Source organism: Pipra filicauda, unplaced genomic scaffold (genome assembly GCF_003945595.2).
Source record: "Pipra filicauda isolate LSUMZ 115617 unplaced genomic scaffold, ASM394559v2 scaffold237_size1200389_pilon, whole genome shotgun sequence".
NCBI classification, from domain to species: domain Eukaryota; kingdom Metazoa; phylum Chordata; class Aves; order Passeriformes; family Pipridae; genus Pipra; species Pipra filicauda.
The window spans coordinates 1,025,584-1,041,272 of record NW_024104351.1 but is presented as its reverse complement, the minus strand read 5'-3'; the positions used below and the strand labels follow the sequence as shown (position 1 = coordinate 1,041,272).

The 15,689-nt window shown below is 40.7% G+C and overlaps 1 protein-coding gene across 1 annotated transcript; it reads left to right on the top strand.

The window, feature by feature from the left end:
- The first annotated feature begins 49 nt into the window (after positions 1–49).
- Positions 50–8,641, top strand: ATP23 (ATP23 metallopeptidase and ATP synthase assembly factor homolog). The gene is made up of 6 exons (XM_027730730.2): positions 50–230; positions 1,502–1,547; positions 1,655–1,736; positions 2,413–2,550; positions 5,520–5,603; positions 6,529–8,641. Exons 1-6 carry the CDS (start codon positions 50–52, stop codon positions 6,730–6,732), a joined length of 735 nt encoding a protein of 244 aa, XP_027586531.1. The 3' UTR covers positions 6,733–8,641.
- Positions 8,642–15,689: the final 7,048 nt, after the last annotated feature.

Below are 15,689 nucleotides of genomic sequence, written 5' to 3'. Positions count from 1 at the left end.
CTGTCCCGCAGGGACGGGGACCGGTGGGAGCGGGAGGGCACGATCGGCCATGGAGCATGGGGAGGGTGACTCGCCGCCGGCGGCCGAGAAGAAAGGGGCGGTGGAGGAGGATGATTTCGGCTATCGGCTCTTCCCAGATCGGAACAAGAAGCCGCAGAGCTTCCTGGTCCGCAGCCTTTTCACCTTCCATAACAAGTGTCAATTGATGCTGAGGATGACCCTGGAAACGAGTAAGCGCTTCCCCGTGCCCCGGCGGGCCCGGCCTTGGCGCAGCGGGGGCCCTGGCGTGGGACTCGCCCCCCCGTGTCCCGCCGCTGTGACCTTGTGCCGCGGGGTCTCGGTGCCGGAGCTGCGCCCCCTCCGCTGCCGCTGCCCCGGGGCGGCCGGACGGACCCCAGCAGGTGGCGGAATGGGCCTGCTGCTTTATGAACACGCTGGTTTTGCCTAACACAAGTTATTTCGAAAGTGACCAAGAGGTCACTTCCCTAGCAGAAGGTCCTTCTCTATCTTTTTTTTCCCCTGAGAAATTGAGATGATTTGTCAATTTCTGTGCATTTGTGCCCTTTTCACTGTGTGATGTTGACTGTGAGAGTTAGCAGCAAACGATGGTCACTGTAAGTCGCTCTGTTTATACTAGTAGTAGAATAACTATCAGTCAGGAGTGACTTGATTCCTGAACAGCTTTGACTCTGCATGCTGGGCTGCATCAAAAGCAGCGGGGCCAGCAGGTCGAGGGAGGTGTGATTCTCCCCCTCTTCTGCTCTCATGAGACCCTACCTGGATTACAGTGTCCAGCTCTGGGACCCCCAGAGTCCTATAAGTACATGGAACTGGTGGAGGGAGTCCAGAGAAGGGCCACCAAGTTGATAGCATGACTGGAGCACCTCTCCTACAAAGAAAGGCTGAGAGACTTGGGGCTGTTCAGCCTGGAGAAGAGAATGTTGTGTGGAGACCTCATAGCAACCTTCTAGTATCTGAAGGGGGCCTACAAGGAAGCTGGATAGGGACTCTTCATAACAAACTGTAGTGATAGGACAAGAAGTAATGGGTTCAAACTGAAAGAGGGGAAATTTAGGTTATATATACGGAAGAAATTCCTTACTCTGGGGGTGGTGAGGCACTGGAACAGTTGCCCAGAGAAGTTGCAGGTGCCTCATGCCTGGGAATGTTCAAGGCCAGGTTGGATGGGGCTCTGAGGAACCTGGTGTAGTGGAAGGTATCTTTGCCCGTGGCAGGGGATTGGGACTAGATTATCTTGAAGGTCCCTTCCAACCCAAACCGCTCTATGATTCTGTATCACTTCACATAGTCAGAACTGTAACAGATGCCTGTTGCATTGTATTGAGGTTAAATACTGCAAAGTATGAATTTGCATGTATAGTGCTTTTCTTGACTTTTTTTTTCTTGACTGTGTTTGTATTTTGATTTTATAGATGACTTTCAGAACTTTTGTTTTGAATGTAGGGATTTAGAGAAATTGATTGCAGCAATGTTTTTCTAGATCCATATGCTCAACTGCTCCTTGAGGCTATGAAGCAATCTGGTTGGTACGTAAACTAATGCATCTTGTTCTGTGTAGTAACATCACTATTGTAAGTAGTGACTGATGTTTTTCAAATTCTTTTCTGTAACTTTGTTTGTTTGGGCCTTTCAGCACTGTCTTCAATGACCGGCACTTTTCTTGTGAAAACTGCGATGGCTGTGTCAGTGGAGGTTTTGATGCTGCCACATCTCAGGTAGGTGTTGGACATAGCCCCCTTACAAAGTACTACAATTTTTTTAGTGTTTTGTTACTAGGATTAAATTTACCAACACTGATATTTGCGTTAGTAATGAAAACAAGTTAAATTTATCAACACTGATATTTGCATTAGTAATGAAAACAAGATAAATGAAAGATGTTCCATGGCACTGAAGGGAGACCTCATTACAGTCTATAACTTCCTCGTGAGGGGAAGAGGAGGGGCAGGCACTGATATCTTTTCTGTGGTGACCAGTGACAGAACCTGAGGGAATGTCCTGAAGTTGTGTCGGGGAGGTTTAGACTGGATACTAGAAAAAGGTTCTTCACCCAGAGGTGGTTGGGTGCTGGAATAGGCTCCCCAGAGACAGGGTCACAGCACTAAGCCTGTCAGAGTTCAAGAAGCGTTTGGACAATGCTCTCAGGCACATGGTGTGACTCTTGGAGATGGAGGGCCAGGAGTTGGACTCGATTATCCTTGTAGGTCCCTTCCAACTCAGCATATTCTGTGTGATTCTATATTGGAACTAATATACTGCAGAACAATAAGGCTGTTAATGTTGAAAAACAATGATCTAAAGACACTAAATGCTGTAGATGATGTGTGCTCTGAGAAGTAAGGGAGGTATTGAAACTTGTTGAAAAGGGTTCTTTTATCTCTTCTTCCTCAGATTGTTCTGTGTCAGAACAACATTCGCCAACAATCCCATATGAACCGGGTGGTCACACATGAATTGATTCATGCATTTGATCACTGCCGTGCACACGTAGATTGGTTTAAAAACGTCAAGCACTTGGCATGTTCAGAGGTAAGTTAAAATGCTTCTAATGTCATTTTATTAATTATTGCTGGTTATTAGAGATGCTTCATGTTATATGGTCTGTTACACACACTTCGCTTATTTTGATCCTTTTTGTCCTTTCTGTCAGGTCAACCTAAATAGCTTCATTCAGAAAACAAATACTTAGTTTTCACAAATATTAGTAAGTTAATGTCGTATAAGTAGAATGATCACTGTGAGTACAGACATAGCACGAAGTGGTTATTGACAGATGAGAGTAGTTAGAAGGGAAAAGACATTCACACATTATTCAAATGTTTATAGCATTCTTTTTCTCCTGTGCAAATCTTGGTGTGTTGGGTAGTTTTCACAGTAGTACAGTAACTTTATTTTTGTTTAGATTTTTTTGATTAACAACAAACTTGTCTTTTCCTGTCACATTCATTTTTTGAATAATTGTGATATTGCTAATAGCACACTGTAGTTATGACTCCATGTCAACTGGATGGGGCTCTGAGCAACCTGGTCTAGTGTGTCCCTGCCCATGGCAGGGGAATTGGAACTAGATGATCTTTAAGGTCCCTTCCAAGCCAAATAATTCTATGATTCTGTGATTTCAGAGCACATTTTCTGCTTAAAAGGCTTTAATAATTGATGCTTTAGGAGGTGAAATTAAATGGATCACAGGTTGGGAAGGATTCCTCTTGTGTATATGATCCATGTGTATTTGCATGCTTTTATTTCATTTCTGATATAATCCATATTGTTTGGCCACAGAAAAACTCTTATGATTAATCTTATGAAAGTATATACTCATGACTTTGTGAATTAGGTATTTTTTAACTTTTTTTTTTTAAAAATACATAAAAATATTATGGTGGCTTTGTTTCTGGTTTGTTTGGGTTTTTTTAGGTTGTGGGTTGGTTGATTTGTTTGTTTTTAATGAGAACTTATTTGATCTAGACTTTAGATGTGTACAAGTTTCACCTATAAACAGTATGTGAGGTAAACAAAATTATGAGTTTGGTACTGAACAAGTCAGATTTCATAAAAATTCATTTTAATTCATTAATTGAATTCATATTTGCTGTAGAAAAGAGCTACTGTCACTTATTATCTTTTTATAGGTAAGACTTAATGAAGTAACCTTATGTGGTATCAATAAAGCCATTCTGCCAGGAACCCACTGAGCCATTCTCTGACTTCCCCTCCTCAATGGTACAGGGGACAAAAGTAAGATTCAAAAGCTCATGGATCAAAATAAGGACATGGAGGTCATTCACCAGTTGCTGTCATGGCAAAAATACACTTGACTTGGAGAAGGTTAATTTAATTTATTGCCAATTAATGACAGAATAGGATAGTGAAAAATAGAACTAAAAATACCTTCCCCCTCCTCTCAACTTCTTCCCAGGCTCAACTTCACTCCTTCATTCCTGGCTCTTCTATCTCCTAACCTGCCAAGCAGCATGGGGAGACAGGGAATGCAAGCTGTGGTCAGTTCATAACACTTTGTCTCTGCTGCTTCTTCACCCTCACTCTGTTCCCCTGATTCAATGTGAGGTCCCTCCCACAGATTACAGTCCTTCGTGAACTGCTCTGAGTCTTGCCCCTGGGCTGCTATTCTTCAAGACCTGCTCTAACTTGAGTCCTTTCCACAGCATACAGTCTTTTGGGGATGGACTGCTCTAGCGTTGCTCCCCCATGGCCCACAGTGCCTGACAGAAAATCTACTCCCACATGGGCTGCAGCTTTTTTCAGGGCATGTCTGTCTGCTCTGTCATGGTGTCTTCCTTGGACTGCAGTGTGGATTTCTACTCTACTGTGTTCTTTCACAGACTGCAGGTGCTCCTCTGATGCCTGGAGCACCTCTTCCCCCTCCTTCTTCACTGGTCTTGGTGTCTGTGGGGTTGTTTCCCTCACATTTTTCTTACTCCTCTGTCTCTGTCTACAGCTGCCCTGTAACGCTTGTTATCCTTTCTTAAATGTGTCATCACAGAGATACAACCAGCCACTGATGGTCTCAACTTTGACTAGTGGTGGGTCTGTTTTAGAACCAGTTAAAGCTGGTTCTTTCTGACATGGGGGCAACCACTTGTCCTGTCTCACAGAAGCCACCCTGGCAGGCATCTCACTGCCAACATCCTGCCATGTAAACCCAATACAGTAATTCAGAATTATTAACTATTGTCTATTTTTTTGTCTAAGCATTTACACAGTGCAGGATAAAGCATGTAAACCTCAAACGCAAGTTTAGAGAATATGTATATAAAACAAGATTGTGCATGTTCTTGCTCTCGTTGAGATTATGTGTTTACCTAAAGTCTTCTGATACTTACTTTATTACATGGTGTTTACATTTTTTGTTGATAGCTTTTTAATTCTTACCTTTCATATTTTCCATTCATTTATTCTCACTCTGGTACTTAATTGTAGGAAATCACAGTTTATTTACATTTCCTGACAGACCGGGTAGGGTACAGTTGGAACAGTTGGCAGACAAAAGAAATTACAGTGTACAGAACAAAACAGTTAACAAGTTAAACCATACATACTCATTTAAATGTGGCTTTTTGCAAAACAGATGGGTTACTGCTCTTCTGGGTATTGCAGCTGTAATCTTTGAAAGGTATCTGCCTTTCTTTCTGACTCTTGTAACAGCTTCTGATATAGATTGGGGAGAATATTACTTTCCATGTTCTTCTAGCAGTTTATATACATATATACACACATACATATGATCTCTACTGTAGGAATATGTGAGATGTAGTTCCTGGAAAAACTTAAAGGTTACTGTAGTAATATTTTGCAGTTCACTGAGGGTGAGAGGGTGGATAGAAAGGGTAATAGGTACTTAAGAAACTAAAGTGGCCTTGGGAATAATCTCTACCAGCAGTCACCAGAAAAATACTGAAGAAAAAAATTTGTTACAACTTTTTTGACATTGTGTTTTCATGTGTTTCTCTGATCTTGTGGCTTTGTATTTTTCTCAATAGATTCGAGCTGCTAATCTCAGTGGAGACTGTACATTGATGAATGAAATAGCCAGGTTTAAATTTGGATTGAAAGGGCATCATCAGGTAAAGACTGCAAATGTTAAAGTCTAATCATTTTTTATGAGCCATCGTTACCTACTTGGTCTCAGCCTTCTGCACTTTCATACCCAAAAACATCAGAAAAGAAGTAGATGCCATGGGCTTGCTGTTTTCTCTTAACTAACCTTTAATGACTGATGTTAATTTTTTTTCCCAGCGTGTTATTTTTATTGGAGTGAAATTCCTGAATACTTAGTAATATCATAAAGCAATACCATTGACAATGGATGGCTAATAAGAACCAGACAAAAAACAGGGTTTACAGGAAATGTAGTGGGAACATTCTTTTTAAAAGTCTTTGAAAACTGGAGGAAGCAGAATGACCAGATTTCTGAATAACCATGTGTATTAAGTCTTACAAGAATTAATTTTTGTAAATAGTAATGAAGCCTACAGATTGAGTCACAATTAGTTGCTCATGTTAGAGTGGCAGTAGCTTGTAGCTGATATTTACATCTTTTTTATGTTTTTGTAGATAAACTGTAAGAATAAGTTGCCATAAAGAGAGGTATCAAATGCCAATAGAGAAGTCATTCCTTTATGTTTTATAGTATTTCAATTTGAAACTAACTAACTGGTATTTATGTCTGTCTCTCTCTGACATATTTTTCTTGTGTGCAGGATAAGTTTTACAAATACTTGTTACCTACAAAAATGCCAAATTGTGTTTTAATTTCTGTTCTAAGGAATATCTTTTAATTATCACATGGTTTATGTGTACATGGAAAACTAAACCACATAATAAACAGAGGATAAAACTAAAATATACTATAATGCTTATTACAGGCACTGTTTGATTCTTCTGTAATACAAAATTATTGCCTATGTAGTAGGAGTTACTACTTGACAAAATCTGGAAAAAATTTATACTAATAACGTCAGATTTTTCTTTATCTTTTTTCCCCTTTAGACTTGTGTACGAGACAGAGCAATTCGTTCCATTCTGGCTGTTAGAAAAGTTAGCAAAGAAACAGCTGAAAAAGCTGTGGATGAAGTTTTTGATGCCTGCTTCAATGATCTAGAACCTTTTGGAAGAATCCCACACAGCAAAGCAGATGCAAGGCGTGCTTATAGAGACTTTCAGAACAGAGATCGCTATAATGCTAATTTGTAAGGGGGGAAAAGAAAACACGTGAGAAATTGTTAATTCTCTGTTCTGTAACATCTGGAGTTACAGTCTGTGCACACAGTGCTGGTGGAAAGGGCAATTCTATCAAATGTATCAATTAATTTTGTAAACTTTTCAGGAGCCAGCTTCCGTGGAAGTAAACAGGGTAAATGAACAAGACTAAAAATCGTGTTTCCTCTACCTGTTATTCCAGGAAGATAATTTAGTATATGCCAAATGACTTGTCAAAAATAATGATCTGCGCATTTCAATGCACATTTAATTCTTTTCAATCTGACTGACTAGGAGTTGGTTTCTAAAAGTTTTGTTGTTACCAAATAAATCTTTTTATTTCCACCATCTTTGATGCACAGTCATGAAGTCAGTGATCTTAATCACTCTATTTTAAAAGATGAGCACCCGAACTACAGCTTGAGGGTCTAGATTTAATAACTATGGCTAAACTTAAAATATAATAAACTGCTGCGTTTGTTTTTGAGCACCTCTTGACATTCTTGGGAGGTCTGACATTTGTTAGTGGTGGGAAAGCTTTTGTGACTTGAGTCCTTTATGTCCTGAATTGCTGCTCCTGTGCTGATTTTCTCTGGTGGTGGAGGACTGGGTATGATGATGAGTGTTGCCTTCTCCTGTTCTGTGTCCCAATATATTTTGTGATAACAGGACTGTCAGTGTATGAAGCTTTGTCAGGCAACACATAACTGTGAGATTTGGCTGCAGTGGGGCAACAGGCTCCCTGGTGAGACTAGAGCAGGAGTGAGGTACTGAACTGCTCAAGTAAGGAAAAGTCAGTACATGCACAGATTTCAAGTGCCTGACAGATGCTACAGCTGAGAGGGGAAGATCCTCCCATGTACCTCCAGAATTTGGCAACCTCTGACAGGGCTCTTTGACTGTAGCTTTGGGCTTGTGCAGTCCACCTATTTATTTCACATACCTGCAATGTTTTGGATCTGACAGTCATTCTGTAATTTCCTCCTGAGAAGTATTCACTCATGTCATTAGCCTCTAGCCCCATGTCCTGCTTCTAAGGTGTTGCTTGGGAACAAGATTCATGAAGAAGACAATAGAGCCAGCAGTGTGTTTTCCTGACCAGTAGCAAGCAATTTGAGAAGATTCACACCTAAGCACTGCCCTCACAAAGGATAAAACAACACACACTAAAAGTGCCTGAGAGGTCTAATCAGCCTGACTTGTTTGAATTGTTCTGTTTGTGTTGGACTATGTGTGTAGATGTAGCATAATTCATACCTACAGGAACCATTATTTCTGGCACTAGGCGTTAATGCAGATCCCTCAGAAAGTCATCCCACTTGTATTGGAGGAAGTTGTCTTGACAAAGATTCCCCAAACCTGTGCTTTCAAGAGTGTTAAAGAATTTCAAATGGAGATTTCATAATCTTATTTTCTTGGGGTAATTCCATCCGTGACTGACATAATCGCATGGCTGAATATCTGAACAGAAAAAAATGGGTATATAATACCCTGGATACCTATAGAGAAAATTACAGATTGAGTCCTAAGCTTCCCATGTTTGATGCAGTCTATATAGACCTAGGGTTTCCAAAATCCCCTGGGGATCAGAGATGCCTTGAAAACAGCATAATCTTATATGTTAATATTCCCTTAACCTTTACTTCTCTTCAAATCACTGTTTTAGTCAGTACAATGTATGACGCTGAGTTTTTTATGCTTCTGACACATACTCTGACAGATAATTCCTTCCCTTCATTATACCTTACTAACAGAAATTCTGCCTTAATTAATGTGTATGTGTTTGCATTTATATTTTGACCAATACATAGTTTAAATATATACATTTGTCCGCTATCTAGGATAAGCTTTATAAAGTTTACTTAGAAATGGAAAATACAGCAATAAAAACTAGAAAATGTAAGCATGCAAGCTACTTTTTTCCTTCAGCATTTTTGATAGATGAACATGATCAAAATCTTGGAAAGAAAGTATTCCAGAGGTATCTGTAAGAAATGTTGGTAACATTGAGCTATATGAAAACATAATTATATATATATATATATATATATATATAAAAAATATAAAATCAGTATGAAATGTGATGTGATCTTGGGCACAGTGATCACAAAATGTTTGAGTTTGCAATTCTCAGAGAAGGAAGGAGGGGACTCAACAGAACTGCTACCTTGGACTTCTAGAACTCAGGAAAAAAAGGAGAGTTGATGACCTTTTGAAGAAGGGACAGGCAGCTCAGGAGGAGTACAAGGGTGCTGTGAGGTTATGCAGTGAGAAAATTAGAAGGGCCAAAGCCCAACTAGAACTTAATCTGGCTACTGCTGTAAAAGACAATAAAAATGTTTCAATAAATGCATTTGTGACAAAAGGAGGGCTAAGGAAAATCTCCATCATTTATTGGATATGGAGGGAAATGGTAGCAAAGGATGAAGAAAAGGCAGAGGTGCTTAATGCTTTCTTTGCCCCAGTCTTAAGCAGTAAGGCCAGTTGTTCCCCAAGTACCCAGCCCTCTGAGTGGGGAGACAGGTGCGGAGCGGAATGACGCCCCCATAATCCAAAGGAAAATGGTCAGTGACTTGGTACACCGTTTAGGCACACACAAGGCTATGCAGCTGGGTGAGATTCACTGAGGGTTACCGAGGGAGCTGGCAGAAGTGCTCACTGAACCACTTCCCATCATTTACCAGCAGTCCTGGTCAAAGAGGAAGGTCACAGTTTGCTAACTGGAGGTTAGCAAATGTGATGCCCAATTACAAGTAGGGTCAGAAAGAGGATCCAAGGAACTACAGGCCTGTCAGTCTGACCATGGTATTGGGGAAGGTCATGGAGCAGATAATCTTGAGTGCCATCATCTGGCACATACAAGACAACCAGGGGATCAGCATGGTTTATGAAGGGTTTATGAAAGGCAGGTCCTTCCTGACCAATCTAATCTCCTTCTGTGACAAGGTGACCTCCTTAGTGAATGAGGGAAAGGCTGTGGATGTTGTTTGCCTGGACTTCAGTAAAGCCTTTGACACTGTCTCCCACAGCATTCTCCTGGAGAAACTGTCTGCTCATGGCTTGGAGAGGTGCACTGTTCGCTGGGCTAAGAACTGTCTGGGTGGCTGGACCCAGAGCGTGGTAGTAAATGGTGCTACATCCAGCTGGTGGCGGGTCTTTAGTGGTGTTCCCCCTGACTGGGGCCAGTCCTGGATCTGGGCAAGGAGATTGAGTCAATGGTCAACGATCTAGACAAGGGGATCAAGTTCACCCTCAGCAAATTTACAGGTGACACCAAGGTGGATGGGAGTGTTCGTCTTCTGGAAAGTAGGAAGGCTCTGTGGAGGAAACTGGACAGGCTGGATTGATGGGTTGAAGTCAACAGTATGAGGTTCAATTAGGTGAAGTGCCGGGTCCTGCCCTTAAGTCACAAAAACCCCATGCAGTGCTACAGGCTGAGTGTCTGGAAAGCTGCCCACTTGGGAGTATTAGTTGACAGTTGTCTGAACATGAGCCAGCAGTGTGCCCAGGTGGCCAAGAAGGTCAATGGCATCCTGGCCTGTATCAGAAATTGTGTGGCCAGCAGGACTAGGGAAGTGATCATCCACCTGTAGTTGGCACTGGTGAGGCCACACGTTGAATCCTGTGTTCAGTTTTGGGCTCCTTACCTCAAGAAGGGCATTGAGGTTCTGGAGCGTGTTCAGAGAAGGAGCTGGTGAAGGGTCTGGAGCACAAGTCATTATCAGGAGCAGCTGAGGAAATTGGCATTGGTTAACCTGAAGAAAAGGAGGCTCAGGGGAAACCCTATCGCTTTCTACAACTATCTGAAAGGAGGTTGCAGCTAAGTGAGGGTTGGCCTCTTTTCCCAGATAATAAGAGACAGGACAAGAGGAAACAACCTGAAGTTGTGCCAGGGGAGTTTTAGATTGGACACTAGGAAAAATTTCTTCATGGAAAGAGTGGTCAAGCATTGGAACAGGCTGCTCAGGACAATGGTTGAATCACCATCTCTGAAAGTATTTAGAAGGCATGTAGGCGTGGCACTTAGGGACATGATTTAGTGGTAGACTTGCATTGTTAGTTTAATGGTTGGACTCAGTGATCTTTCCAACCTAAATGATTCTTTGATTCTATGAAATAATTGCTATGAAATAAAATTGCATAACCAGAAGACGTCAGCCTAAGCAACAGATACATTTCTGTTACACCAAGTCCAACTGTAATGGCAGAAAATATGCACTACAAGTCACCAGTAAGCCAGCAGGACAGTCTGATGTCTTCCTGTCATTCCTCGAGGAAACGAAGGACAATAATTACATGGATATTTGCACACACTGTTTATCTATTCAAGCAATCATTTAATTGCTTTAGGTGCAATTTTAATATACATAATTTTTTCTCATCAAAACAGAGGTTAAAAAAATTACTGAAAGCTCCATGCAAATACAAAAAATATGGGAATCGATTAAGCAGCAGAGGGTGCTGAAAGACTGTGCAACAGCATACTGCTATGGAAAGCCACTTGCAGATTATACACAGCTATTCTTCAGTGTGCAGTTCAGTCTTGGTTTAAATCTCTATTTTAATCAAATTTGCATAACTTTCATATTAAAAGAAGTTAAAAATTAAGATGTATTTCCATCACATTTTTTTCTGCTTCTGCAGAATATTTGCTTCCTTTAGAAGACCACCTCAAGACATGTATGGAAATACTTTTGGCATTTGTGCTGTTTTGGAGTGTGATTGCATTGGCAGGGAGAGTTAGATAAATGCTGGGGTACGTGTGACAGAGAAAAATGTCAAGCAGTAAAGACCTGTCATCAGTAAATAGAATCATGCAAATTACATTAGCTCAATTCCTCATGCCTGAATTTTCACAAGATTATAATTTTGTCTCATATCCAAAAGATTTTCAAGTTTTGACAAAACCAAAGAGCAGGGAAAAAAGAGAACATCATTGTCCAAATAGTAAAGATATATAATTTTGCATAGGAGAGCAATTTAATAGAGTTTTGTTTCTGCTAGAGAGGAAGTGTTAGCTGTGACATACCTGAATAGCTGAATAGCTCCTTGTCAGAATTGTTTTTAAAGTTTGCAGTAGCTAGCTCTCAGGTGCATGGATGTATGTCACTTACCACAGGAGTCTTCATGTGTAGTTTTTTAAAACTGTTTTAGAGACAGTAGCAATTATAAGTGAAAACAACAAAAATGCAACTCTGAAATAATGAAAAGTTCATAAGTTTTCAAGGAATTGGTCAGGGAGTCTTATGTCTTGCTAGGTTTGAAGAATTCAGCACCAAGAGGTTTTTATCCACTGGAGATTCACCCAAATTAACTAACTAGGATTCATCCTTCAGCCTGCCTGTAAACCTCATTAAAAAGAAAACTCAAAAACAAATATTTACATATTTTTATTCAATAGGACTTGGGTTTTGTTGTTTTTGTTGTTGTTGTAGCTCTTTAAGGGGTCATGAGAAATTAATTCAGAATTTGGGAGAAAGTGAAAACGTTACTCTCAGTTTCTTCGGAAAGAAGATAAAGAGAAGGAAAAGGAGAAGAAGGGCACACACAAAAGACACTTTGTTGGTGGGTAAGGAACAAATATATAAGAGAGTTCTTAGTCTCAGCCCCTGTTCTACTAAACACTAAGCAAAAAGTTTTGAAGTGCTTGCTGGTTTTACACCCATGTTCCCTACGTACAGACATCAGCTGGGGAAAAGGTTGTAAACAAGGCAGGACTGTGTAACAGCTGGACAGCATGATGGCTGTAAGGGGAGCAGGAAGCCTCTAGTATCCAGTCAGTTTGGTTAGTTCCCTTTTCTCCTTTCAAGTGCAAAGTGAAGCCCTCGGGGACATCTTTCCCACTGTCCAAAGTGTTTCGCAGTTGAGTGATTTTCCTTCATCTCCATTTTTTTTTCCTGCTGTTTTCTCCTTGTTTGAGGGAGTTACTTCTCAATGAATACATTACACTTGTCCCCTTTCAGGGAGACACTTGTCCACACATCAGGGAGATGGTAAATGAAATTCTGTCTGGGGAATCAATGTTACATATGTGAGATTGAGGGTATTTCTTCCTAGTACCCTCTTTCAGTTTCCGTATCCTAATCACACAGCAGTGGATTTTGCTCTGATAGCTTCAGTCTGGTCTAGTGGGACCAAGCTGGGAGTTCCCAAGAGCAGACTGTGAATAAAGATTTGAATCGCCTTCCCCCGGTGCTATTTCTACGGACCTTCCTTCTCACCTCTGGTCATATGCCCGTGAATAAACCTAGATATGTGTATGCATCTTGACTGTGTCTCCACCACTCCTCCTGTGCCCCAGCTCCTGCTACTGTCTTCCTCTGTTCCTCAGCTGCCCTCACAGTCCCTGCATCCATGCCGAATTGTTGTTGGTTCCAGCAGGTGGCTCACCAGGCTTTAGTGTCTTGATTTGACACTTTACTGGAATACACTTGGGAAACCATAGGGGAATATGTTTCCTTATCATAGGAACCATGGCAGGGGATGGGCACTACCTGTGACCCCATGTTGATACTGAGTTGAATTTCTGGCAGGGCTGAATATTCATTAATGGGAACTGGGTATCACAGAATATATATTACACTCAGGTTTCACGCCTTCTGCCTTAGACCTGGTATGAAGAGTGGGAGACCTGTAGGACTGGGAATACAAGAAAAGAAGGTCACAAGTACACATTTCCATCTTGATGCATTTTTCTGACTGCTGGGTAAGACCAGACTTAAAAGGACAGCTTTAATATAACAATCCTTTCCTACTCTTTGGCTGCTTCTGGTACAGTGAATTTGTCTGCCAGCCACTGACTGAAGAGGACTGGATATAGTGTCAACTCTTTGTGGTTCCTGTACACTTCTACTTACTCCCTGCAAAGAAAAGACACCAAGGGGGTCCCCTTCCTTCTCTTTACAATACCAATACTCTGACCTAACCTTCCCCAAAAGGTGGGAAGCCTAGGTTCAAACCTCCTCAGACTTTTGCTCAGAAAGGAAGAGATGCTCTGTATTTCAGACATACAGGCTCAGGAAGACTTCCTGGGTTCAGTCAATGAATCCTGGAGAGCTGAGTCCTTGATGCAGTTAAGTTTTTAGAAATCATACTGTTCACATTCCTTTTTGAGAGCTTATCTCATGTAGAAAATGCACTTTTCTGAAGATATTTTCTAGAAACCCACTAATCCCATCCAGCAAGGCCAGGTACATAACTTGTACACTACATATTCATCATGAAGTAAAGCATCTACTCCATGTACAGTGGTAGAGTCTTAAAGAGTGTGTCTTAACCTACAAAAAAAAAAAAAAAAAGTAAATGTTAACACTTTCTTTAACATTTCTTTTAGATTTCACTTCAGAGAGTATTATGAGTTTAGGTTGCTTTTCTCTTGCCATTTTGGCCTTTGTAGATGCTTTTTGAGACACTTAACTGTCACCAGTCATGACATGTTTAATGTAAGCAATTTAACTCCATTCCAAATGATGGCATAAAAGAAAAGAGATCTGGTCCCAGAGGTTGGGTGTCTGAGAACAGAATGTTGTCCCAGGATGACTGAAGTACCTGTGGATGAACTTAAGAAAACACCAGGATTTTCATATTCGAGATCATCCTTCCTGTGGTGATCCTACTTCTTGCTTTTTCAAGACTCTTGGACATGCTCCTTGTCTCCTGAAAGTCTCAGCAGACTGCTGTCTGCTCTATCCAGTGCCATGCACCTTCAGCAGCAGTGGCTGTGTCAGGTACCAGTCTTCAGGCACATTTGCCTCGATCTGAGAAATTCTTAAACTAGTGCTTAGAGTAAACCTCCTTCTTGTAAAATCCTCGCTGCAACACTGGAAATTTCTATAGAAATCAGCATTTCTACAGTTAGGTTAACAACTGTGCAGAAGTTTTTTAGAGATCTAGATTTTGTCTAAATTTTTTCTGATATGTTTTAGGGTTTTTTTGTTGTTTGTTTGTTGTTTTGGGGGTTTTTGTTTGTTTGTTTGTTTGATTTTTATCAGAACCCTTGTCCTCTTCCACTGTAGCCTCATAAAGCAAATTCTAAAAGAACGGGTGAGAGACAGGATTTTGAGAGAAATTATTTCTGGCCTTGTAAGTGGTGCCAGTGAAAAATACCAAACCTTTTCACTGCTTCTGTTTCTCTCCTTCATGAATCCTGCTTTCAAGATGTGAATGTCAGGCTCTCAGATACACAGACTCTTTTATACAGCTCTGGAAGTTCTGATCAGTAAAGCACTTAAGAACTTACTTACATTTAATTGTGTCATTTTTACAGACTTACCGTTTGTTGCCTTGTGAACCACAGTAGTCAGCACCATGGAGAACAGTGCTTGAAGTGTATGAAGTGCACTTGAACTTACTCAGTGAGTTATTGGACGTATGGTCCTCTCAAAACACAAAAGGAAGGTCATTAAATCGATGTGACACACTTCCTATGTAGTATGTTAACTTCAGTGATCTCTTTGCATTTCCATTTGAAGTGTTATTGTCTGCCTGCTGAGGCTCTTCCTGCTTTATAGTAGTCATATCTTGTCCTAGAGTGAACTAGACTTTAATGTGTGTTGTTAAAAACCTTTCACAACAGAGGCTACTGAAATTCAGTGGTGAATGGCAAGATTCATGTATGTAATTTGTCAAGTTTTAAAGCATTTGGGCATTCCTTGGCGTGAAAACCACTCTATAAATGTAAGATCACTGTGACTGCGACTTGTCTCCTTAGACAGAGAAAAACATGACTGGTCTAGCAAATCTTGCCAGCATCCTTATCTTATTAAAGCCTTCAGTTTTGTTCATTTGAGTCACAGGTAAACATTGCCTAGAAATCTATTTTCCTTCTCTTTAAGACAATTACATGTTTGAAAAGAATATTTTTTCCTTTTTCTTTATTAATCCTCCATCAGAATGGTTAAAAACTCATAACTTTTAGATTTCTCCCAGCTCCTACAGATTAGTAAGATCAA